This window comes from Dermacentor silvarum, chromosome 2 (genome assembly GCF_013339745.2).
Source record: "Dermacentor silvarum isolate Dsil-2018 chromosome 2, BIME_Dsil_1.4, whole genome shotgun sequence".
NCBI lineage: Eukaryota > Metazoa > Arthropoda > Arachnida > Ixodida > Ixodidae > Dermacentor > Dermacentor silvarum.
In genome coordinates, this window is record NC_051155.1 from 167,882,453 (window position 1) to 167,909,410 (window position 26,958).

At 47.7% G+C, this 26,958-nt stretch overlaps 2 protein-coding genes across 4 annotated transcripts in view; both read right to left on the reverse strand.

The window, feature by feature from the left end:
- Positions 1–6,578: 6,578 nt before the first annotated feature.
- The window catches only part of LOC119442063 (amine oxidase [flavin-containing] B), a 70,376-nt gene continuing 49,996 nt past the window's right edge, over positions 6,579–26,958 (reverse strand). Inside the window, exon 8 of the mRNA XM_037706781.2 lies at positions 6,579–6,717. The gene's annotated coding sequence lies outside the window, so the exon portion shown is untranslated. The remainder of the gene's footprint in view (positions 6,718–26,958) is intronic.
- Positions 6,717–26,958, reverse strand: part of LOC119442062 (amine oxidase [flavin-containing]-like) — a 165,934-nt gene continuing 145,692 nt past the window's right edge. Inside the window, exons 5-15 of one of the 3 annotated variants that reach the window (XM_049661857.1) lie at positions 25,904–25,995; positions 23,827–23,968; positions 18,653–18,713; positions 17,417–17,505; positions 16,953–17,112; positions 16,088–16,184; positions 14,725–14,836; positions 12,848–12,945; positions 11,463–11,574; positions 10,716–10,778; positions 6,717–7,223 (exon numbers count right to left, since the gene is read on the reverse strand). In XM_049661857.1, coding sequence (XP_049517814.1) covers positions 7,068–7,223; positions 10,716–10,778; positions 11,463–11,574; positions 12,848–12,945; positions 14,725–14,836; positions 16,088–16,184; positions 16,953–17,112; positions 17,417–17,505; positions 18,653–18,713; positions 23,827–23,968; positions 25,904–25,995 — 1,182 coding nt within the window. In that variant the 3' untranslated portion in view covers positions 6,717–7,067. The remainder of the gene's footprint in view (positions 7,224–10,715; positions 10,779–11,462; positions 11,575–12,847; positions 12,946–14,724; positions 14,837–16,087; positions 16,185–16,952; positions 17,113–17,416; positions 17,506–18,652; positions 18,714–23,826; positions 23,969–25,903; positions 25,996–26,958) is intronic. The other 2 variants (XM_049661855.1, XM_049661856.1) reach the window with 2 other exon arrangements.

Consider the following 26,958-nt stretch of genomic DNA (forward strand, 5'->3'; position numbering starts at 1 on the left):
GCCCAGTGGACCATGTCCAATGGCCCAAGAAGAAGGGGGCAGCCCACATATACCAAGTGACTTTTTGTTGGTTTTTATTTTTATAGCTTACATAACTTTAAAAAATGCCTGCGGTGGATAGCACAATTGTAATCCTTGAACTAGATTGCTAGAAGAGGCAGACATTACTTGCGCAATAAATCCAAATGCATAATTGACCAATTCACAAAAATTTAGATAGCATACGAGGGTTTTTTACCCATGTGCCTTCTAAGTCCACGTGTTACGTGAAGCCATCGGGCAAAAAAAAGGATGTTCCCCATCCGCCCACCGTGGCTCTGAGTGGCGCTAGCCAACAATTCCATGGCCAGATCCAGTAAACATTTAAAAAAACTGTTGGCTCTCCCGTAATCGTGAGTAGATGTAAGTATGAATGGGCTACCGGCAAAGCAGATTGGTGCCGCCGCGCAGGCCTGAAAGCTTGCTGAGCCGAAATGAACCTCTTTTGAACTTAACCTCACTGCAAGCCTCGTCTCGGCCAAAGAACTATCCGCGGCGCGCCGGACGCTGGTGACCTGGTCACGCAGCGTGGCGCCATCTCTCAAAGGAAGCGGCGCAGAACCCGCGCCGCGGAACTCACGGACCGCTGGCGTTGAAAAGAGCACAGGCAACCCTGTCCCAGCGCCAAAAGATGACAATCAAGTGTATGGTGCCCCATAGGCGCCGACTACGGGAAGAGGGGCTTTGGGGCTCGATCCCCCTCCAGAGCCTTCCGGGGGGGGGGGGGGGGGCAGAGCCCCCCCCCCCTCCCTACTCTTACAATGTCATTACCAGAGTCCTCTTATCCAAACCGTTTATGGTTTCTTTTGAGTTGCCTCTACATTTTCCCTTAAAACGTTATTGTGGCTAAAAGCTAACTGCATCATTGTTGACGGAGACGTGCACGGCTTTTATTCATAATTTCGTTTTATTTCTGAAAATCCTGGCAATAGGAAAACAAACGCATTAGAAGCACCAACGGCAGCTCCCTCATCTGTATTTTTTACACTTCAACATGTTATTTTAATTTCCAGTGTGAACACCCATGCACAGATACATTATATTTCAATGTGTACACAGGAGAAAATTTATGATATTTTGAAAGAGAAAGAGGTGGCCAACTAACAATTATTTCTAATGATATACGGATAGCCTATATGTATAGAGAATCAATATGTTGCTGTGTCTTCAACTCGCTACAAATTGCTTTGCGCACTTTTTTGACACTGAAAAAGACCTGCAGACTTCAGTGACCCTTTCGGCAGAGTATTTTATCAACGGTGTGTGAAATGCACGTGAATGATGTATGTCTCAGCATTGCTTCTCTTTCCAGTAGGTAATGCTAGCGACTCATGAAAAAAAATAATAATAATTTACAACATTTATTGGGGATTGAAAGATCGCAACGTACATGCAGAGGCATAAATATATATAATTAACTTAGTAACCGAAGTGAGGCCAAGCCGGATTCACTCGAAATCAGAATCAATAGCAGTCAGGCGCAGCAGAGCCTCGACCAGGACTCAGAAAAAAAAAAAAAAAAAAGAGGCTGCAGTCTTTCCGGAAACACGAAGCAGTATTAATGATAGCGAAGCATAGGACAATTACACGAAAAATATTCTTCCTGTATAAATCCGTGTAAGTGCCGCACCCCCAACTTGAAAGCAAATATATATATATTTTAATCCCACCGAGAAGCAATCGCTTTCACCGCGATTCCGGTCGCGCTCCACTGCGAATTTTCCTGCGCAGCGTACTTTCGCGCGTCGCAACCACAAAAAAAAAAGAAAAAAAAGAAAAGAAGAGTCGGTTATAAGTTGAGAAGACAGGAGAGGCGCCCCGCCCTGACCACTGAAGCGCAGCAGCCAATTTCCACCGCGACTAAAGAAATAGTCCCGCTGACGCGACTCGGCCCAGCTCGAAGCGCGGGCCGAGTCCTCCGTCGGCGGGGTCACCGGCCGTCCGGCTCATGACGTCAGTCTAGAGTGCACGCCCATTGGTGGATGCTCGTGTGCATCCGCCATTGAGGGGCAAATGCCGCTGCCTTCTAATGTTGTACACGACTATAGATGGCGAGAGGAGGCGATCGCGGAGGTTTACGGCGGATTTCATACTCGTTGTTATAAAAATTTGATAAAATGGCCCGGTCCCTTGTAAGGCTCGTCAAAATTGCGGTAAATAAGTGCGGCCCTCACACGTGTCTGTACGTTGGTTATATCGCCTATAATAATTGTAGTAACATTTACCCACTAATTAAAATAACAAAGATCGTGCAATGCACGGACCATGAATATGAACCTGTGAATATCCCGCTAGATGACCCCGAGCAGTCGCTATCACAACGCTGGCATTATGATGAACGCCGGCAGCGGGGGTGAACGGTTCGTAAAGCCATGCGATTCACCGCGACTGCGAAAGTTAGATTCATCATCATCTGCATATTTTTATGCCCGCTACAGGACGGCTTGTGTCAGCGATCTCCAATCACCCTTGTTTCTTAACTTAGGCTATGCGATCTGCAACACTTGGGGCGCTGAAAAACATCCTAAGAAGGAAGACAGCGCGCATGAAGTTAGCAGCCATCCCTGCTCGCCCTTGATCATGAAACTATGGCGTTATGGAATCACGCTATACTTATGGTAATAATTCTAGTCATAAGTTGTGTTCAGAAATTGTTATATATCGTTCAATGTTTATATATGTTATGTCTTACCTTCTCAATAACCGACCGTTCGTCGGGAAAAGATTTCTTGATTGTATCTTTTGTATGAAATCTTTTACAAGGCATTACATTGCTTTTTCATAGATGTGTACTTGTGCGACTTATTACGTTCAAAACACATGCATCTCCCTTACGTGTTTAACTGAATCCGCCTGTCGCATGGCTCAACCAAGCGACGCCAGTCTCTGGGCGGTGCGAGGGGACTCGCTGTCTCCTACTCTGAGGTCTTGCAAATACTCATATAAGCTCGTCACTTCAGAGAACAATGTTTCGAGGTCACACGCAGTTTCCAGTGCAACTGTTATTAAAGGTTGCATACAGGTTGCATACATGCATACATGCATGGGTGGCGTTCGGAAAGCTGGTCAGCCCCCCCCCCCCCCCCCCCCGGGAAAATGAAAACTTTCCGCCTATGTGGTGCTCTGTATCTGCCTTTTGAACTTCGGTATTTTAAATGACAAATTAAACTTCAGCGTACAAGAAGTTACAGCTTGAGTGATATTGTGAACAAATATTATGAGGAAATAGGAAGCAATATTTTGTTTTGTAACTTGTTTGGACAGTAACTAGCGTATGTTATGCGGTCCTGTACAAGAATTAAGTTGGGGGTCAGAGACCGCATTTTCTTAAGTTTTGACTGGTTGTCCGAAAAATCTCGTTTTGCTCTCGCAATGATGCCCGGATGTTCTCGCAGGTTCTCGTTTCGTTCTCGCGCCCATTCTCGGCTCTGGATTTTAGCTCAAGGTCTCTTGAAGGTCGCCGACAACGGGAGCGAAAAGCATCTCATGCTTAATACCCAAGTAAGTGGACGGATTGAAAGCCGTCGCCGTAGCACAATTGGGAGTGAAACGTACGCGTAATACAGAGTTTGGGGGTTCGGCTCCCACCGACAGCAAGTTATCTTTTCGTCTACTTTCATTTCCCTTTTCTTTATTATTTTCTACATTGCAATTTCAACCACAGCTAACTTCCCCGATGCTTTTCTTGGCTTCATTGTCTTCTGGCTTTTATATAATGTAAATCTCGGCATAAACTATAAATTTGCTATATATTTGAATAACAGCCAAGTGTATTTTTAGAAAAGCCATATTGAAAAACTGAACAACTATCTTACAATAGAAATGTAGGGAATTTCTTTATCCGATTAAGGGAAAAATGGCTTCGGAGGTTGGCAGCACTGAAGTCACTGTACTTGGGAGTGAGTACGCCGACCTGTGCAGTGTGATCATAATTATCTTTCAAGCGTAAAATAACTTCAATGACATGTGATTTTGAAAAGAGAATTTGTTCTGAATTCCTTTCTAACATGCGAGTTTTCGACAAACTGTACAACCCCATAATTAAAACGGTGATGTACCTTTTGACCTCCCCACAACTGTATTGCATATATATGCAATCCAGTTGTGAGGAGTTTTGGTCTCAGCATATATATGCAATCCAGTTTTGGTCTCAGCATATCCAGCATATGCTGAGACCAAAAGATGCTTTGTGAGCTTACTCTCTGAGTTTACATAATGCGTTGAACTGATTTCATTCAAGATAGCATCTGAAAAAAAAATCGGCAGAACTCATCTCACTGACGACTATCGACAGTAATGCGTTTAGTATTGAATCAATATAGCGACGCAACATATTGCCGCCGTGGAAACGGGGTTACGCATGAGACATGTACTGCATCGGGATCGACTCTTCTTTCGCGCTTCCCTAAGAACACTCGGCGCCATCTAGTGGAGCCGCCGCGAAGCCTACGCGTGGCCTCCGAAATGCATGGCGCGCCGGTGGGTGCGAGCGCTGAGAAAAACGCGTAATGGTGGCAACCAGGCTTCTCTCTCGCGCTTCTTTCTGCACACACTACGCCATCTGGTGGCGCTGCCAAGACGAATGCGCGCCGGTGCCTGCGAACGCTGCTGAGAATCGTTCCCTCACTTTCCACGCCCCCAGTGGCACGTACTAAGTGACCCAAGTTGGCGATATCTTCATTGAAGAGCGGCACATATTCACTGCATTCATGGCATAGCTCGCCGAGCGTTGGCGTGAAAGGCGTTCACTCAAAAGCGGCACATACGTATACCCAGTGCATTTGTGGCGCAGCCTACTAAAGCGTCAGGTTGTTGTTTTTGAGGAACCCTTGTGACGTGGGTTAGATTCCACCCAGCATCGGACAAACTTAAAGAATCGTTATCGTCATTGCAGAGCGTCACATTCCCAGTGGCACATACTATGGTTACCCAAGTCAGCGTCAAAGACGTTCACTGAAGAGCGGCACCCACATCGGCACATACCCAGTGATCCAATCAGGTACCAAGAAGGTTCATTGAAGACCAGCACAGAACCGAGTGGCACATTCCAAGTCGGTGTCGAACAGTATCATTGAACAATGGAACCTGCCCAGCCCCGCATCTACAGTGACCCACGTCGGCGTGAAACAGGTTCGTTGAAGAGCGGCACATATGTACGTATTGACACATACTCAGTGACCCAAGGTGGTCCGAGGGTTTGTTTTGAACCCTGTTCCCTTAGCACAGCAGCCCATTCGACCATCAACTATCGGCCAGTGGCCCAGGTAAGCGGGAAAGCGATTAGATACAAGCATATATAGATGTATGGATACATACACACAGATAGGTAAACCCAGAAAAGCGCGTGAAATACCCTAAGAATGCTAACGCTTTAATATAAGATTCCTTCTCTCGTGGTCACCCATGGCCCAACCCATAGGATGCTATGACGTTTTGCTGCTGAACACGATGTCGTGGGTTCGACTTCCTTGCCGCGGCGCGGCTGCATTTCGATATGGGCTGAATGAAAAAAAAAAATGCTCCTGTACTGTAGGTGGACGTTAAAATATCGCAGGTGGTCGAAACCCCCTACGGCATCCCTACTAGAGCGTGTGTTGTTTTATTACATCAAATATCATTTTTAAAACCCACGGACAAGCCACGGCCACACCTGTCTCAACTGCAATCAGCCTATTACACAGACTGCTAAACGCCTACGGAGCCACGACACAGTTGAAGGAAATACCTCTTCCAGAGACAAGTGCTGAGTACGACGAGTGGGTTTGACCGGTAGGCGGCCTAGAGGACCGTCATGCGGCCCTGGAATCTCTCCTGGCTTTTGCCAAGGAATCCCAGCCCTTACACTGCTTGATTCTCCTCCAAGCAGCGCGTAATTTCCAAGACATCATCCTATTTTTCCCTTTCCCCTTCATCGTAATCACCAGCCATAATTTGCAAAATAAAACATTTATTTGATCAATCAATGACGGAAGCTCACCCATATCTTTGCGGTATAAAGGACAGAAACGATATAGCATGCACCGATCAATGTGTGGTTGGCATGTGCAAATAACATTGCTAATGAAAGTTATAGCAGGTTGGAAATGTGGCACCAGGACAAGACCTGGTACTTGGCACCACTGCAGTTGAGTAAAACTAGTTCCCAACGCTTTGGGCTGGGAACTGGGCTCTGCGTCTTCCCAATGGTTGGTACTCGCAGCCACGTAGTGTGTGTGAAATAAAGTGCTCGCGCCGACTCGGTGCCATAGAACTTGCGGAGTCTTTTCGGGAGCAGGTTTGAGCAGGCTTATGCGGCTTCAAGGCTTTCTTTCTTTTCATCCCTTAACCCCCACTGCTGCTTATAGGTAGCAGGACTCCCTTTCCTTCCTTCCTCACCTCCTTCGAACGGTACGGTTATGCATGCGGTTTAATGTGGCAAACATGTGCCACCTGTCATACCAACAGCCGTCCAAGAATTTTCAAACATATTCCATCCAAATTTCAACAGTCGTGGCAGCCATTCTTCAAAACCCGTCCCACAATGTATCGGACGTCGGAGCGGTACGCCATGTCTCTCATCCATTAGAGCAGAACCGTCCCCAGTCGATACAGCCGTATGGAGAGCCATATTCCTCTACTGCAACAACTGTACTATTACTGAGCTGTAACAGAACGCCAATCCAGTACCGTGTGGCATACCTGCAAGTGCGTCACTGAAGTGGTGCCATTGTGCATGCGCAGAAGAGTCGGACACAAGGTGGTGCGCGAGTGCGTTGCTGTCGAGCCTTTTCCGCAAATGGTGTACTAGTGCAAGATTTGCAGTCTGCCATAACTGTGTACGCGTATACTGTTTCGAAAGTGCCTCACTCGCCAAGCATGGAGCATCGACCACTATCGAAGTAACGTCGCATATCTGACTGGCACCGAGGAGGCAACAAAGACGAAGTCATTTGCCGGTGAATTCGCCATCTGGTCCGGTGGTGATAAGGCTCCCATGGTCTGCCATGTGTCACGAAGGTGCTTCTTTGCTAAATGCCCTCTAAGCCGGTCTATGACCCCCGCACGGCGTTGACTGCCTTCCAGACACCGTAGGCCACCACACAAGCGACGCCGGACGCGGCGAGGGCTCCTGTGGCGGCGACGAGCAGCACGTGAGGAGGATGCCGCTCCAGGAAGGACAACTCGAACGGCCGCGCTTTCGCACCCTGCAACATGCGAAGAACCATGCCGTTAGGTACCATGGAACGGCATCGCCAAATAAGTTGACGCTTGAGGCTGCCAATAGTGGTTCTAAGCCGTAAAAGCAGCGTATTGCCAGCTAGAAATAGTTATTACCAGCTGAAATTTTGGTTATAAACAGGAACAAGCGTATTGCCCACACTGGTTTCTGCATTGCCTAGACGCAGGTATAGTGTGATCAAGTAGATGTCCAAACGTCTACATTTTATTACGGAGTGGAATCACGTTCGGGTATATATAGTACTAGTGCACCGCGGCTCCTGTTTCGCTAGCCACCTGGAATCCGTTTTAACAGGAACAACATGACAGTAACCACTGGTTATAATTAAAAAGATGTGAATAGCCTTTGAAAAAGTGAGTGAGTGATTTATTTGGATGAAATTAGATATGTTGCTGACAATTGCGTCGCCGGCATCTCCACAAACAATAAATTGTTGTATGACCAGAGGACGATAACATGAGATGATATTTCACAAAACGCGCTTATAAACAGACAACATAGAAAAAGAATTAAGAAAACAGCAACAAAACGGCACGTTGTGCAGCTCCTGCAAATAAAGATGAGTCAGTCAGTCAAATCAATCGAGTAATGCAAACTAAATAAAAAAGCACGCAGATAAGGAAGTGCCATGTGTTAATACATAGATAAAATAGCAGTTTCATTAACGAAGAATATTAAGTATTTTAATTAGTGCACATCACTGTAATGACGCGTTATTTCATTGCCCAAACAACTCGTATGCACTAGGACGGGCATCAGGTGACTCGCGGCCGACCTTGTAGTGACGCTTGCGTAGCTCGGTCGGTGTAGCTGCAGAATAGTAAGAGAGATGGCGCGAGTGTTGCGCTTATAACGCCACCAAATGGCGGGGTTACTCGGGCGCCAGAGGGAGTAGCTTCTTTCTATTTGGCTTGGGGTTAGCGGAGGGCTGCAGAAGATTGCGCCAACCTGTCCTTTTCTCACAACGAACTACTTGGTAGTCAGCGGAGCGAGCGCACTTGTCGCGGTGCCTGTCGGCACGCTCTGCGGCATTTGCAACCGCTGTGAGAGTACCCCACGCCACCCGACGCCTTTTGCGCTAACCCAGCCTAACCTATATAACCTATCGTGGGCGACACAAATAAATCTTCCCTTCAAGGACTGTGTCCGGGTGGTCCGTGCTGCGGTCACCTCAAAGTGGCAACAGGAGTGGGGCTGCCAAGTAAACAACAAGCTGCAAATAGTAAAACCCATAATACAGGAGTGGAAAACATCATATCACCGGGAACGTTTCATGGAAGTTATTCTATGTCGCATTCGCATCGGACACACACATCTCACACACAATTTTTTATTGAAAAATGAGCAACAAGCGGTTTGTGATCAATGCCAAGAATCTCTAACTGTGAATCACATTTTAATAACATGTCCAGCGTTCGAGGAAAAAAGGCAGAAATATTTTTATGAACTTTACAAAACACTAACACCACTTCATCCTTCCCTGATCCTAGCTGAAAACGCACTTGTATCTTTAGACGATGTTTTTAAGTTCTTAGATGAAACAGGGTTCTTAAACAAACCTTAAAGTAAATTTTTGGTGCTTGAAGCACTTTCACCAAATTATATATATTTTTTTTCATCCTGTGCATGGCGCATCATAGCCTTAGTTGCTTTTGCGCCACAAAACCTTACATAACTAACTAACTAACCTATCGTGGGCGACACGCACGCAAAGGCAATATTCCTCACTGCGTGACATCAGAGCGTCGCCGGCGGAGCTTCAGCCAATCCCATTCAACCGCGCTTGCTATAGGGCGCTGTACCATCTAGATTTTTAATATACGCCACCGGGATGGACGAACACATCGTTCGAACGCGCCACCGTTCGCGTGACTGTTCACGCGGCGTTGGTGCCTGGCATGGGGCGAACATATTCTCCCGATATCCCTTCGCGGTGAGTCTGATTTCCTCGATATGCCGCGCGGTCATCGGCATGTTCTATTGGTAGCAATTCGGCTGGTTAGATTGGTTTATAAAAGGTGCAATAACTGTTCTTTCGATTGCTTGCACATCTGCATTTTCGTTCTTTTATCCTAGGAGTGCGAATGAGACCCGCAAACTCAAAGCATATCTTTGCTGTTAAAAACATATAGGGTATCATATGAGAACGTGTATACTTTCTTCCACGAGTGGCCGCAAGCGTAACAATTAAGGTATATAGATGAACGACATATGCGATTCAAAAAACTGCCTGTATACGTGACTTACAACCTGAGACGATGAATGAGGTAGTCAGTGTCTGCAGCATCAGCAGAGATCGGAAACTGCAGCTGGGCGTCAACGTTATACAATAGACTTCATAATATTTGCATCAAATCGAGAAACTTATAGGCTTGTTATGATTTTAGCATCAACTCCCGTGAATTGAGCTATAGTATGACAGGAGCAGAATTATATTCATCTCTAGCCAGTTGGTCGACTTCAGTGTTTGTTGCGATACCGACATGCCCAAGAGGAATCCATTGCAGCTTCATTTGATACCCTGACGATACAGCGGCAAGCGGCCTTTCCCGTATACTGTGAAATTGCCCCAAACGTGGCGGCCAGCAACATTGCTAAAATTGCAAGTACTGAGCAGCCGGTGAACAGCGATTGGTTTCATGCGTTAAGTACGATGGAAAGAGATGTACGGAAGCAAGAATAGCGCACTAGCCATGCGTTAATCAGCATTTTTACGGCGATGCGTGAGCCGCCACATTTTTGTTGTCAATGTTTACATTGCAGGAAAGCCAGCCTGGGACTTGGTTAAAGGGTCCGTTACACGGGGTAAAATAGAAGCAGGGAAGGGGGAGGGGAAGAGAGAGATGTTGTTCGCTACTTTACTAACAATGAACGACCGATGACACAAGTCATTGATGATGTTCCATTGTTCGTTCGCCCAGTTGACGCACGCACATGATACTTTGAACAGTTGCCGTAAGGTTAATGAACACGGCGCTAACTGGTCGAGCCAATTAAAGAGCATCTGGACTCGATCAGCCCGACTCGCTAGCATCTGTGGCTACGTTTATACGTCAAACCGACAAAGGCTGGTCGAGTTGGCTTGTCGGTACGAAAACCAGTAATCGGGTTCATGTAAACGATAGCGGGTCGGGCCGAGCGAGCGAAGAAGTTAGTTCGATGGATCAACCCGCCCAAGCAGTTTGGTAAGATTAAACTAATATAGTACACTATAGGCAAAACGCATATAAAACCGGTCGGGTCAGGCTGAGTCCGCTCGATTTTTGAGTTCTGACTCGATCCGCTCAAGTCGAGTTCACGTTAACGAAGTTATATACTATATACGATCCCGACAAGCATGCCTTGACCCGATAATCCGTCTCGACCGCATGTTGTCGTGTTGAGCGCCTTGATATACTAGTGCAAGAACCGCGAACCTCCATTGTCATTTCATAACTGCGATAACGTACGTACACACCTTGAATTCCGGTTCTTCCACCCAGATCTGGTCTTTTCGTATCATTTTCATCGCACAAAGGACCTGGTTGTGAGGACAAGAAAAAAAAAAAAAAGCAGTATAGTTGTAACGGCCGCGCACAACGGCTGAAAAATGCGTCGAACGGTAAACTGTATGGATGTGTAGTTTATTAATTTTTTTTTAGTTATTTAGTGATACTGTCGACCTAGCAATTCTAAATTTAAAGTGAAAATGGTTTATACGGCCGACAGCGTTTCTGACACTGTGCCACGATCACTATCTTCGCATATTGTGAAGAGCGCTGCCCGCCGTACATTGCGTATACTTCGAATCATCCAGTGCCGTTCGAGTCACACAAAATCTCGCGATAGTGAAACTATCTCCAAAAGTGAACACCGAGAATACCGCCCCTGATGCTATTCATGCGAAACCTGGCAAAAGTGAAAGTATCCCCGAAATTAAGTGATCGTCCAAGCAAGCCATGCCCCCCCCCCCCCCCCCCCCCCCCCTATTGTAAATGCAGTGCCTATAATCTACATCTAGGAGTAGATGGACTGATGCACTCCTAGATTCTACATCGAGGAGCAGGAAACTATTGCCGCTTCCTATTTCGTATTCGACACCCACATTTTTCGAATATTTGATCTGAATAAAAAATTTGCCAGTCGACAGTCTCGGCACTCCTATAATATTCTCACAGCCGGTGTGGACGTTGCATGTGTCGTACGAGAGCAGCATATCACGCACCTCCCTGGCAGCCCTCTCTCCAGCCTGCACAGCACCGTTCATGTAGCCAGGCCACGAGGTTGCCGTCTCCGTGCCCGCGAAGTACACCAGGCCGAACGGCTCCCGCAGGGTCCTGCACGGAATCGTGATCGCTCTGGTGCACTGACTCGTGACTTAGTTCGTCCACACTCAGGTCATTCACCCTCATTCCATAGCCACAGGGTGCAGGGAATGATTGCCGAAGGATATGGATACAGGCAGGCGTGAATAACATGTATAGACACGTTGGGGGTGGCTGCATACCTGAATGAAATAGTGGTGAGGGAATGTGAGTGTCCGTTGCTTATTAGTCGCGGTCTATGGCATATTTGGGCACTGAACGGTCGTATATCTCAAAATTTTAACCCAGAGAAAGCAACTAAAGAAATTAAACAAAATAACCATCAGAGCGAGCGAGCTGATTGCTCGCTCGCTCTATGCATACGTGCATTCATTGCACGTATTGAGCTACAGAAAGCTGTGTCGGGAGTTTTACATGTTGCTCTACAATTTTCTCATTGACACATTTAATCTAATTATAATATTTGAGAAGTTGATTGTTTAATTAGGACTAATTATGTAATTAGGCGGAATGCAAAAATAATCAGAGTATCTCCAAGCGACGACAAACAACACTACCTTGGTTCTGTCAAACTACGTGGCATTTTCATATTTTTTAAGTTTGGCTCAAGTCACGTGGGACACCCGGTATACGTACATCCTGAAAGGTGAAAAAGTAACAAAAATAAAGAACAGCGAAAAATTAAAGATCTACTTAGAATAAATATATTGTAGCAAAGTGAGACGCTAGTGGATCCAGCTCTAGTGGGCCCAGACGCTAGTGGGTCCAGCGCTTTTGCTCGCAACGGCGCTCGGGCTTGAAAGCTGTGTCTCGTTTGACTGTCAACGCTGCGCTGCTCCGATCTCTAATAAACCCTTTTACAATATATATTTCACCTCGGTGCATGATAGCTGGAACACTGGTATTATGACAGCGCAATAGACGAAACACAGAAAAGATATCCACTGCAGGACGAGCACTCGTCCTGTGGTTATCTTTTCTGTGTTTCGTCTGTCGCGCTATCATAATACCAACGGAACCATATCAACTAGCGCAGTTTTCCACCTTGCTGAAGCTGGAACACCCTGTATAGGAGTGTATAGAAATTAAAACACTGTCTCTTCATGAGACAAGGTGTAGCCGGCGCTGTAGGGTGCCTTGATGTCTTTCTCGCCCGCCGACGGAGCAGCGGGAGAGAAGGACTTCCAGAGGAGGAAAGTAACAAGGAGAGCCACAGAAAATCTCAAAGAGCAGCCACAGTTGGAAACAAATAAAGTAACGAAGAAGTAAACAGACACATTCTTACTTTCCGTATTTGCTCATGACCCCTGTCGGGAACGTGGACACGTAACAGCCGCCCGAGTACTGCTCCTCGAGCCAGTTCTTCTCTTCGAAGTGCACAGGCTGCAGTGGAATGCGAAAGGGAGAGAGGGATCGAAAAGAAGAAAGAGAATGACGTCACGAATCTCACGAAATTTCGTCATGCCATCCTTCTCAGTCTCGCATTTCTTGCATTACTCTCCCACTTTTTTCCTGCACACAAACATACTTACGACTCCAGCTATACCTCTTGATTTCATCTAACGGTCAGCCACTTAGTGTGATAAACGCTCATGCTGAAAAAAAAATAAAGTGTTTAACGACCAGATGACCACGCCTATTGTATATGTGGTATTCCGGAAAAATACTAAATATAGTGCTATTAAGTAGTGAAATTATATGGGTGGGAGACACCACGAACACCTATAAGCACGTTGTGCGATCTGGCGCGTGATTTCACGCAGCTAATTAACAAGACCGTCGCCACTGTGTACTCCGTGAATGAGTAAGAAACAATGCGATGGCCATATATTACTTGTCAGCTTGCTTAACGTCTAACACAATATTTCTTGTTGTCCTGTAAACCTTCAAGCGAACTTTTTATTTTTCGCTGAGTAAATTTTGTGATATCGCTTCCTAAAGCTTGTGCAATAGGTTCACGCATCATTGTAATTAAACGTACTTGTCACTAAATGATGCGGTATCTTGCCATCACTCCATGCATGAGAGCGTAAAAATGAAAATATTCCTGCGCTTGCTTGCGCTGATGCATACCTAAACACTTTGAATGACAGTATCAAGGATTGTCCAGACAAAACGATAACAGGTATACAGTAATAAAATTTCCAGTTTTTCGAGTGTCGTTATAGATAGGCTGTGTTGTTTACCCTAAACATCGAGCATGTTTAGGGTAATTGGAATCACAGTGAAGGAAGATCTTGCCCGTACTTAATGTAACTGTGACATACACACTCTACTTTATTTTCGACCTGGCACAGCTGTACAAAGTCACGACGAAACACAAGCCTACACTATACGTCTTTTCGCTACAGACTTACAGTGATAACACAGAGCTCCGACCAACTATGCACCCATCGATCATTGTTCTGAAACCGAATACCACTCATCCAAGGGAAAAAAAAGAAAATAAATTCAGAGCCTTTCCACTACTGTGAAGATGGAAGTCAGCGAAGCTGTGACTATGGTGGGTCTGCTGTAGTGAATATTGCTATAGTGAATTTATATGTTATCATCATTGACTATATTAAGCGTCTTGGGCATGTTCGTCAAAGAGCAAGGACACCGGCGTCTTGTTTTCGCCCGGCGCGATGGCCTAGTAGTGTGTTTGCTGCGCCAAGTCCGCCCCATAGTCATAGACTAGCGTATGAGCCACAGCGTTCATAGCTGGGGCACACTGCATGGCATCGTCAGGATCCTGAGGTCAGGATCCTGGAAGATGTGGGTAAACGAGCGTCCGTCCCATAGCGAGTGCAAAAGGTAACTGCTGATAACAGCGCGATTTCTACGTCACGTGACAAAGGGCACAACGATTGGTGGGACGTGCCGCTGCTGAGTATCGCGACACTTGTGAAAGAGGCATCGGCGGTGGCAAGGGGTATAACAAGAGTCATCCATCATCCGTTTCGACACCTGTGCTAAGGCACAACTGGCGGGAAACCGCCACGCACACGGAGCCAAACCACCATGCACATGCTGATGCTGATGATGGTAGCTGATGATGAAGCAAATGCTGATGATAATAGCTTTTTTCTACACGCGGACACAATCCTTGAGAATTAACCTAGCCCTTAACAGCTTCACTGTAAAAAAAAAAAATCGCAACGTGTTAAGAACGCATCTTACGTTGTAGGCCGCTTCGTGTTCGAAGGCTCTCGCCAAATCTGCAGATATGACTTTGGGCCTGATGTGCTTGGGTAATTCCAGTAGCCTCAAGGCCTTGTCACCAATGGCGAATCTGCCCGCATAAACAAAAAATAACGAATAAATAGGGAAAAGAAAGAAAGAACATGATGGTGCTGTGCACTGAATGTGCCAAACAAAAATTTTGGTCGAGACCTCTGCGTCTTTTCTCGCCTTTTTCCAGCTTCTTTCTTTCGTTTTGTTTTAACACGAAAGTATTTTATGCCGGGGTCCACCAAGACTTCACTGACGTATTTCCGTCACGGAAATACGTCATAGAACATAATACAAAGAAAGAAACCAGAAGAAAAAGTTCCACAAACATGCAAAATTTGGAAATCGAACCCACGACCTCTCGGTCCGCGACGATAGATCGCCGAGCGTTTAACCCATTGCGCCACAAACGCATTTGCAGAGAGCTACACAGACGCGCCTTATATATCTAACACTCCTCCGTGTACCCGCGCTCTTGCTCGGGGCGGTGCCGCCGCTTACGAGCAGAAAAGAGAAGTACTGCATTATGACAATAACGCGCACCGACATTGAACGCTTCGGTGGTCTCAGCACTACGACGCCTCGATGCCAGCAGTCGAAGGGACGCTGGCATCAAGAAGCACTACCAACGCCACCTAGGTGGCGTTCACCGTACTCAGCACAGCGGAGCGTGGCCTCCGCAATTAGCTCTGAAAATGTTTCTGAAGTTGATCGCGGAGGCTGCAATTACGACGCGCTGTACGCGCTGATTTGACTCGGTGACGATTCAGTTACGTGCTTTGTCTTGCGCGTTGTATTAGTGTGTCAGTTACGTGCTTCGTCTTTCGCGTTGTGCTAGCGTGTGCAGCGTAGTGCAGCTTCCATATGCACGACGGTTGCTCATGGTCATCGACGTTGGTAGTCGTGATGGAGGAGACGTGCCACCAGGCGTCAGCGTGGGTGCATCAACGCCTAAGGGCGCTTTAGCCACAAAACACCAATAGACATTATATATCAATGTGCAATAAACATTACACTACTTCTGTGAAGACACGTTTCACTTTCGTGTTATATACCGATTCCTATATAAGAGGGATCAACCACATTTTTTCTTGATTACACATATGGTGCACAAAAGGCTTCAGACGAGATGACACGAACCAGTGCAAACACTAACTTGCTATCCGAATGTAAAATTTCTGCGTGATAAACAGACATCGGAGGCACGTATGACGCACAAGACGATTCATACAAGAGGCTTCATAAAACTTTTAAAATACTGAGTATTACTTGTTATCGCATGTTAAAAATAAAATAACAGCTTTGGCCTTACATTGTAAGAGCCGCAAGCGAGGATCCAGGTTTGCAGTCATCCGTGCTATGGGTGAAAGCCAGTTCGTCGTCGCTACAGGATACCATTCCACTGTAACCTGTCGAATTCAGCGCAGACAGCACAGAGGACAGGTATTCATTATATGACCTCGTTCAAGAGATATGCATTTAGTTGCGCTTTTCGTACACCTCCATGTGTCGTGTAGCTTGCGCAGCCATTCGCACTAAATTCGGTGTTTAGGGTGTCCCGGCTAATTTTAGCCAAGATCTCTAACTAATAAAAATAAAAATACAAAATGAAAATAAAAAAGACACCGCAGGTCTTGTAATTGTATCTCGCACTGTGTTCTCATAATCTGTTTTTCTTTCTTTTTTCTTTTTTGAACAGCTTGCCTAAAGTTTTTTTGGAACACCCTGTATATAGCATTAAGCTATAGCGATACTTTGTCGTCTGCTCACTCGTCCCGGTCTCGCTTTTCACAGTATGATGCGAACTATGCGCATCAAGCGGTTACACTTTTTTTAAAGAGTCAAGGTGCACGCAGTGTCACATTGCGTTTCAATGGCATGAAACACTTCGAAGAATTCATCGCTAGAAAGTTAGTCCAGTGCTTTCAACTTCTTCTGCATTATAACTCTGTGGAGCCAGCTAGTTGTCGAGCGACAAACTGAAGGAGTAAAGACATTTCCGACTGACGTCACGCATCGCAAGGTTGATTTTAGAGCGGCTGAATATTAAATTACCCCGCCTCCGTAATCTTGCCGAGCATATCTGTGATGCGAGCATATCCGAGCATATCTGTGATGCGTGTATACGCTTCCTTTCGAAATCTAGCTCGCGTTCTGGCAAGGCGTCGTGCACATACCTATTTCCCTCCAGAAGGGCTTGGCATAGTAGATGTGCATCTTGCACACCGAGCCGACCGGCGTACGTTGTATGAGCTGGTTGCGCAGCGACGGCAGTGGCGGTTCGTAGTGCACTTTCAGCTGAATGGGCAACGGGATCGCCATGATGACGTAGTCAGCCTGCGGTATGTAGAGAGTCGAGATTTGTCGGTGTGCACAGCGGGAGACAGCGAGTCGCCACATCATCGTGAGTCACACGTACTGAAGAAAAAAAAAAAAGAAGAAATTTCAAAAAAGAAACATTCAAAAGATGGCTTTGGAATTAAGGTTCCGTTCTGACCTATTACCCCTGTTTAAGACGTACGGTCACCTGTGCTTGCCTTACACTGTGTCCACTGCGCCAAGCCAACTTAAGATCCGTATACTAAGAGGGTGTTTTAATATGGTGAGAATGTAGTTTTCCGTCGGCTGCTGTTATACTTACCTGGAACTCCCTGCCGTCGATGACGCCCACGACGACCCCCTTCTCGTCCTGCTGAAGGTCGCATACTTGGGCGTCGAACTCGACTTTACCTGTAGTAACCAATCGGATGTACAAAAGCGATCGCTGTAGCTTCACCGCATACAAAGGAGGGGTACGCCGCAGTAGCGCTTATGTTCAACCATGTTTACTTGACACGTAAGGTCAAACTACAACTATCAGGATTCAGATAGGCTGTCAGACTCCGTGCACAAATCGGCACTGAACTATCAAGTTGCGCGATGTCGACAGTCGGATGTTGTTGAGGTGCAGATACGCGCATCGGGAATAACGAATGAAATATTTCCCACCTTGCGATCGACCCGAAAAACGTGCGGAAATTACAGCAGGCCACCATTTTACCGTGAGATGTTTACCGGTGTATGACGCTCGACGTTGTGCCTCTGGCCTAGGTACGACGTCGAGCGTGAACCTCTTCGAACAGCATTTAACCGGTATGGCTCTAGACCATTTTCAGAAATGAAGATCCTTGGACCATGGCAATGCATGCGCATCGATGGCGCAGAAAGCCACGAAAGCGTTATTGTAGCATCTCAAGTCGACAGGTCTTGTTTACCGTTTGATCGAGACTCGGTGCGCACCTTCAAATGCGCGCGAAACTGTGCTCTCTCTCTCTTCATCCCTATACCCCCTTCCTCACTGCATGGTAGAAAACCAGACGTGCGTCTGCATGGTAGAAAACCAGACGTGCGTGTGGTTAACCTCCCTGCCTTTTCTCTCTTCTGTTTCTCTCTCTCTCTCTCTCTCTCTTGCTTCATACAACATAGCGCCTCACAGCGGCAGCGCTTTGCTGCGCGCACTGCACAGCTGTCCTATACATTATTAATACCCGCCGTGGTTGTTTAGTGGCTATGCATGGCGTTGGACTGCTAATCACGAGGTCACGGGATCAAATCCCGGCCACGGCGGCCGCATTTCGATGGGGCGAAATTCTAATAAAGCACCTGTGTACTTAGATTTAGGTGCACGTTAAAGTTCCCCAGGTGGTCCAAATTATTCTGGAGTCCTCCACTACGGCGTGCCTCATAATCAGATCGTGGTTTTGCCGCGTAAAACCCCATAATTTAATTTTAGCGTTATTATTATTTTTATTTTATATTCAGTACCCGGTATTTGTGGCAAGAAACTGCGCACTTAGCGCATCTGCGCCGTGGGAAAGTAATAAGAGAGCAGATGTACCTTTCAGCAGTTGTAGGAGCCTTTCGCACACTGTCATGGCACCGTTTTCGAATTTCCTTTCCTGCGTGCACCAAAAAAAGTGTGTCCGCATGGGTATGTGTTGGAATGCTGCGCACAATAAATTGTGTGGTACGCATAATAAACGACGAGTACTCCAACGCAGCGCTGGTAGAAAGACACGTGTTGATCGAGCGACCGTATATATACTTCCACAGCAGCCTTGCGCATGGAAGTATAAATACTTAAGATTTAGTGTGTACGTGCAGAATGCCGGCAGTACCTGTCATCATGAATTTCTATAAGTGTCTCATGCCTCGTACCTCGTCGACAGCTACGGAGCTTGCTGCCCTGCGTACATCAATTCATTACTCTGCCTGGAACACGCAAATACTTCCTGGAACACTTCCTGTGACTTGAAGAGCCTCGCAGGCATCGTTACGCTGTGGATGTCATGGTCAACTTGTCTCCGAAAACACACACGTTCTCCTACGCGCAACAGAAAAAAGCTCTCGATGTGCCTCTTCTATGGTTATACCATGCAATAGCGGCATCAGTGGTAAGGACCACGCGCAAGAAATTCACGATGGTGCCTGAAGTACACCTCCAAACCCACTCCCAAGGGCAAACGCTTGAAGTAGGCTATACGCAGGCTGACTCACGAGCTTATACTTTAGCACAGTGGAGCTCGAATGATTTCACGATTTACGTGTACGTTCCCTCGACTCTTAACTGTGTGCCCCGCCTTCTTCCAATTCTGCTACGACGAGAATCAACGTTCCTGTGCCGTCGTGGCGTTCGCAAAAACGTCTGTGCGTTTCTCATTTGACCTGACAGGAGCCTACTTGAGAAGTACGTGGATGTTAAGAAAGCATCGGACATGTCATCTGTGACTTCACCCGATTTTGCCAAAAGAGAGGCGCTCTCCTCGGCTCACGATTAACTGGGCAGCTGTTCGGCTTCTGAATGCACAGTCCTGGGCTCTGGCCTCAACAGGCGTCAAACAGCAGGCTCTTCGTACTTTAAAAACGACATGCTTATGTAAAATGCGGCGATCACACGCCTTCAAAGTTCGAAGTATCAGTAATTTTAATAGTACTAAAAAAATAAGAACGTTACGCTATATGTGCGAATGCTATTAATTTTGCACAGGTGGTTTACACGCTTTGGTGGACACAATTTTCGCTAACGAGTACAATCAGTAAATACATAACTAAAATAATTGCTATTGAACTTAATAATTTCACAGTTATGGCATTTGTTTATGTTATAAACTCGTAGACAAACTTGTTCGAAGAGAACTTTATTTAGTTTGATTCACCTAGTGCGCTTACTTCCCGAGATATTCGTAAAAAACTTGACACTCAGTGCCCTATAGCTTCGCATACTCCGTCTCGCTGGATGGACCTTGAGATGGGGCCTTGAATCTGCTTGCGGAGCCTTGGCATGCGCCGGTTTACAGCTAAAGAGATGGACAAGAAAGTACGCAGCAGAACTTTAGTATTTCTAGAACTCTCGTTACCCCCACCTCTCCTAAAAAAAACTTAACATATAACGCGCGTTGTACAATAATGCAGCAAGTGTACAGCTCGGGAGAGCTGCTTTTTGACGAGTTGGGGGTTCATGTCTGTTTTAACTAGTACAACTGTCAGGCTTTATAAACAGTGCCTAACAAATTCCGGACTAACATTTTCGACAGAGCGTGGCTTAGCTGCTCTTGTATAGATATGATATCTTGTGTACAGGAAAGCCAGCAGCTGCCAGAGAGGTTGCCCTAAGCTCTAGCCTGGAGGGTAGAGGAAAGGGGAGCAAAAGTGATGAACGATGTTGATGAGAATGGAAGGGCTGGATGCGTATGTATGTTACAGAGCGGCCTTAGTAAAGCCGCTCGTCGAGTCCTGCCCGCGTGGCATGCATGGAAGTCCATTAACCCTTTGCAGGACAATGGGACAATATACGTACGTACGTCACACTTTGTAATGTGCGCGAGAACGCTTCTCAGTAGCAAGGGTGTGTATTTCTCTCATTTACTTGATGCAGCCTCCTATCTGTATAATTTATTCAACACTTCACGCGAGAATAGTTTTGGTAACGTTATACTAAGGGCACACAAGTTGCAAGAGCTAGGAAAACATTGTTTTCATGGTTGGAATGCTTCCTGGATTTGTCCTCCATTTGCTTGCGAGAGGAAAGTTCTCAAGATGCCCGATAAGTTATTCCTCTTTTCTGCATTTAGATTTACACCTTTAGCTCACAATAAGCACCCATTTTTGTATCTTAATGCGATAGCTAGACTAGAGCACTGCACGGGCTCGGGCTTAACCGAAAGCCCGGGCCCGACCCGGCCCGTGGGCCCGGGCCGGGCTTGGGTTTTTTGACGCGGGCCCGGGCCGGGCTCGGACTTTCTGGTGGTGTGCATGTAACGTGCGTCGAATTATCCTCCCGCGTCTCGACTCTGAAAAACATGTTTTATTGCGATAGCAATTATATGGACACTAAAACTGGATTTCTGCCGTCGTCGTCGCCGTCGCCGTGAGGTTCCGTATAGATAACATCATCCCGAGCGGTAGCGTGCGGGGCACGCGCGCTATCACGGAGAGCGAACGCACGGCGGAAAGCAAACGCGACCGTCGCGCGTGGGCCTATGGGCCTATGGGCCTATGGGAGGGAGGGAGGGAGGGAGGGAGGGAGGCGGGGCGACGCTGCGCTCCGGCACCAAAGGCCTATCTTGCAACCGGGCGCAAGGGGAACTTCCCACTCAATCTCCCACGCGCAAGCAAGGAAGCGGGACGGCAGCGCCGGAGGGAGAGGGGGGGGGGACACTTCTACTCTGCCAACAACCGCGCGCGTCGCTCGCCGGCCGCACTGTCTCTTATCTCCACACGGCTCTGACCTTTTCTATGCGCTGTGCATTCGCCGCTCAGTTTCCGTTGAAGCGATAGACCGCACGTACCTTCGCCCGCTGCGACGTATATGCGCTTGCTGCCAGCGTTTTGACAGTCGTTGTCTGCGGTCATTCAGTGTGATCTATTTATGTTTGCTTGTGCGCGCTCACACCACGCTTGTTCATTCAGTTAGTAATAGTCGGGCCACATTTTCCAATGCACGCTACACATGCAATGCTGCCCGGATCGGCAGTGCAGCGCTACAGGTGTGTCCCTTCGCACGCGCTGCCCACGGGAAGTGCTTCTCATCAACACCACTGTTTCACACGCGCCTTCTCGTGGTCATCGAGTCTCTCTTCATGTCGGTCTACTTACGCCGCAGCACACCTGCTTACTTAATCAGCTCATGTTTACTACAATTCATATTGCTACCAAAGCCGCTCACGTCACTTCGTGTCACATTGCTGTGTTGCTATCGCATTCATTGCTTCGCCCTTAGGGCGAAACTGTGACATTTTTTTTCGGTCTCGGGCCGGTTTCGAGCCGGTTTCGAGCCGGTTTCGGGCCGGGCTCGGGCCGGGCTCGGGCCTGGCTCGGGCCTGGCTCGGGCCTGGCTCGGGCCTAAGGTAGATGGTTGGCGGGCCGGGCCGGGCGGGTAACGTAGATTATTTCCGGGCCCGGGCCGGGCCCGGGTCTCGCCATAAAACTTTTGGTCGTGCTCGGGCGGGTAGCCCAACGTAAAAACGGGCCCGGGCTGAGCCCGGACTGAAAAAATCGGCCCGTGCAGTGCTCTAATCTAGACCACAAAACTCGCCCTTATGAACGCAAGCGCAAAACCATACATGACCAAAGAGGCGTCGATGAAGTTGGTGTTTGACTCATGGGCAAGAAGTGTGTACAAGCTTTTATTGCGATAGTAACTGTATGGACACTCAAGGCGCGTTTCTGCCATCGCCGTCGCCGTGAGGTTCCGTAGCAAGTCCACGGGCGATAAAATCGTCGCCGTGCGCCGTACGCTGTATGAGCGAGTGAAAGCATGCGACGGTGAGCCGGCAATCGCGGCTTGCACGCACAGGGGCGAGAAGCGGGAAGGAAGCGCAGTCTTCCAGTCACGCACAAAGCTCCGGAGGGAGGGTATGGAGGTGGAGGGGCCGTGCTTTACTGCGGCCGCGCGCTCCCGCCGGGCTGGAAAGCTCCGCGGGGGGAGGGTCGGCAGGTGGAGGGGCCGCGCTTTACTGCGGCTGCGCGCTCCCGCCGGCCGGAAAGCTCCGGGGAAGGGTGAGAGGGAAGGAGGTGCGTTCTGCGCCGCCAACGCCCTCCCGCGTGGCTGTATCTTGAAAGCCATCTGCGGCGGGGGCTGAGTTCACCCTCCCTGTTTTCGCGGCTAATATCGCGTTGATGCGAGCGCTGGCACGAAGCTCAATTCGCTCGCTGCTGCAGCGCTGACTCACTACAGCGTTTTCGCAGCGAGTTTCCGCGGTCATCGAGTGAGATGCGTTCATGTTTGCTTGTGCGCGCGTGACGCCATGCTTGTCAATTTAGTTAGTGTGCCTTGGTTAACAAGTTTATTCGGCCGATAAAACTACTATCCTTACTTTGTATAGCTGTCCGCTAACTTGCTATCGCAATCGATGCTTCGCCTTTCGGGCGAAACTGCGACTTCTTTAGTGCCACTTTAGTGTCAGTGGGACAAATACTTCCCACATTTTAATAGTAAACGACTGGTTGCACAGAAGTACAATTAGAGTTGCAAACTACTTGTAAGCACCTCATTTACTCAAACTACACAAAAAAATTTCTAAAGCTTTGTTTCACGAGAAAAGTGATCAGAATCATCTGTGTCCTACTTTTTGAAATACGATTTAGTGTCAGTGGGACAAATTCGACCCACTTTTTAAAAGTAAACGGATCGGTGCAGAGAAGCTAAATTTGTTGTAAACTATTTCTGAGAACCTCATTTACTCATATAAGCAAAAATTTCATTTCAAGTGTTCTGTAAACAAACATATACGCCGTCCTACAAAGGGTTAAGTGTTCACTGTCTGCTTCGCATTTGCGGTATCAGGCCTTTGGGCCGAGAACAGCGCTCTCAGACAATGGTTTCTTTGCGAAGCTGGCTAGGAAACCGTCTAGCGCCCGTCACTTCAACGAGCTGCTCTTGGAAGGATCGCGAAACCTCAACGCAATACCGCCTCAAGGCTCCTATAGCAGCCAGCGTCCCTTCTCTTCATGCACTTCTCCCGTGTGAAAGTTTGGGCATTATGTATAGAGTGAGGAGATGAAGCGGCTTACCTGCGCGCCATTGAAAGTGCTGGACATCCTGCGGTTCCCTCCACAGCACTTGATGTACCACAGCGCCCACAGCAGGGACACCTGACTCGGCTCGTTGGACAGGTTTACCTGTGCCAGGGCGCTCAGGTAGTCGCGGCAGCCCCTGTGCATGGGTGTGCGCTTTGAAGGCCAACAGCTACGACTGACGCACAGACGTGTATACGGCGACGCAATCCAGCATTTTTCGTCTGCCCTACACGTATAACTTAACACGCGACAGCATCCATACGCATCGTTTCCCGTGCCTGAGCCCAGCGTCAAACTTCTGTACGGCTGAGAAGGCAGTGAAGGCACTTTTGTGTTTTCTGAGAACGTCTGGTTTGTACGAGCGCCTTTGACTCTATAGTACTGTCCGTGCACGTATCTATACCCCCTCTCTCTCTCCCCCTTCTTTGTTGTTTCCTTCTCCCGTGCGTAGGGTAAACAACCGAACTCTTGACTGGTTAACATCGCTGCCTTCCTTATAATCCTCCTCTACCTCTCTATCATTGAAGGGCATCTCTGAACACACTGGGAACAAAAATCAGCGCGTGACGTTACGGACATGTCTTTTTCATCACGGCGTTTGTTGTCGTTTTATTGCGATAACAATTATATGGACACTCCAAGTGCATTCTGCTGTCGCCGTCGTCGTCACCGTGACGTTTCGTATAAAGTCCAACGGTGATAAAATCGTCGCCGCGCGCCGTATGCTGTATGTGCGAGTGAAAGCGCGCCAGGGACGCGCGCTTTCACGGAGAGCGAACGCACGGCAGAGTGCAAACGCGACTTCTTCCGTCGTGCGAAAGGCCGTGGGAGGATAGGAGGGAGGGAGGGAGGGAGGGAGGGGAGGCGACGTTCAGCTGCGGCACCAAATGCGTATCTTGCGACCGGGCGCAAGGGGAACAGGCGACTCAATCTCCCACGCGAAATGAGGAAAGCGCGAAGGCAGCGTGGAAGGGAGGGGGCGCGGCTTCTACTCTGCCAGCAACCGCATACTTGTACTTTGCGCGGCTGAGGCTGTCGCGCGCACCGTATCTTGAAAGCGATCTCCACACGACTCTGACCTTTGTATGCGCTGCACTTTCACCGCTTAGTTTCCGTTGAAGCGATAGACCACACGAACCTTCGCTCGCTGCGGCCGCGACGCTTGCTCCCTCCAGCGTTTTCACAGTGGTTGTCTGTGGTCATCGAGTGTGATCGATCCATGTTTGCTTGTGCGCACTGGCACGATGCTTGTTAATTCAGTTAGTAAGCGGATGTGTCCAAGTTTATGTAGCCGATAAAACTAATATCCTTACTCGTATAGCTTCCTACTAATAAATTGCTATCGCAATTGATGCTTCAAACTGCGATTTCTTTGTGTCCTTGAAAGAACATAATTAAATATCATTTCTATCTGCGAAAAAAAGAAAGAGTTAGAACGGATATTAAGGGGTACAGAGTAAATACAAATGCAGGACGATATATGAAACGTAACGTTGCCCTATGCCGGGATATTGTAACGGTCTCATCCTTTTTTATCCTTCGAACAGTTTCACAAGCGACACTCCTTCTGCGTTATCACCAGGATTGGCCGGTCGTTCATGAGGAGTGAATGATAGGGAAGATTGCAAATACGTTATACCAGCCCTAGACAATTTTGATTAATGAAAGTGGACGCGGCGGATGTAAAGGCCATTGAATGATCGAGGCTGTAAATTTGTGCTTCTACTCGCCGTCACTAAATTTCACAGCTTACTGTGAATCATTTTACAGGGTACTTTGACGAAATCCCCCTTGTTCTGTTCTCGCTCGCACGCTTCATCGTCTGTTCACATTATTAGTAATTACCTGATCTCCAATAATGTATGTGTATCAACCCATAACCTGAGTGAGTATAGAGGGGACCGTGCCTTAACATTTACTTTTCGAGCACCTCTCAGTCTTTAATTAACAGCTTCTGCACGCGGAGTGGCAGTGCTCCTTTTTGATCGGATCAGAACACAGCTCCGAGAGGTTCATAAAAATGCCGGCTGAGCAACGTCAGTCAAGCGAACATTGTGTTATGCATACGTACTTAGTCCACGACTCCTTCTCGAAGAAGCTCTGCAGCGTCATGGCGTCCCACTCGGCCGCGTGGGGGCAGTTCCATGGATCCACGGCGGGAATCTGCGCATAGGCAAGTCTGATGAGTCCTTGGCCCACAAAGGCGATAAAGGCATCCCGTATGCCTGATCAATTGCACTAAATCCTGGGCGCACTTGAGAAATACCAATTTAACGGTTGCCGATGAAGAAACTATACCGAGAAGTAACTATACGGGTACATATTTGCAATTTAAAACATTACTGGAATATTTTGGTGTACTTCACGGGCTACTCTAAAATCTACCTTAAATTTACTTGGAAGCTCCTGAGAGTTGCACCATGTACTTGGGCCTTGGAGCAGCTCTGCGCGCAACGAAGGCGCTCTCAGCTTTTCTCAGATACTGGCCTCGACCGAACACGTTATTTGTTGCTGTGTGTGCTTGTGTATGTCGGGTGCGTGCGCATTCATTACGAATGCGTCATCTTACATGTCACCTTCGTCACCTGAAGTAGCATGCTATAGGCGCGTGGCCAGGCAAATATCCCGAACACCCATTTCAGAGTTCTCTCTCTCTGTCTTTTGGGGAAGAAAGTATTACCCTCGAGTGTGTGTATGCTTTCCATGTTAACAAAAAGTTGTCGCAGTTTCACCTGAAAGGCGAAGCATCAATTGCGATAGCAAATTGGTAGAGAGCTATACGCAGTAATGATATTAGCTTTATCAGCTGTATAAACTTGGACATGCAGCAGCACCGGCCACACGCAGAACTGTTGTCGACGCCGTCGGCGTTTTGCCCGCGTTCGCTCAAAATGCGTGCGGCGTTGGTGACTGTTGCCGGAGCCTCTGATATAAATAGGCACTGATGATGATAAGTGGTTCTTGAGGGAAAGGGAAAGGTTGGCGCTATCTTGGTGCCGCAGCTAAACGTCGCCTCCCTTCCCTCCCCCCCCTCCCCCACGGCCTCTCTCGCGTCAGAAGAAGGTGCGTTTGCCCTACATATATGGTGATTGTAAAGGAGGAAAGAGACGCCTACTTCTGCAGCCC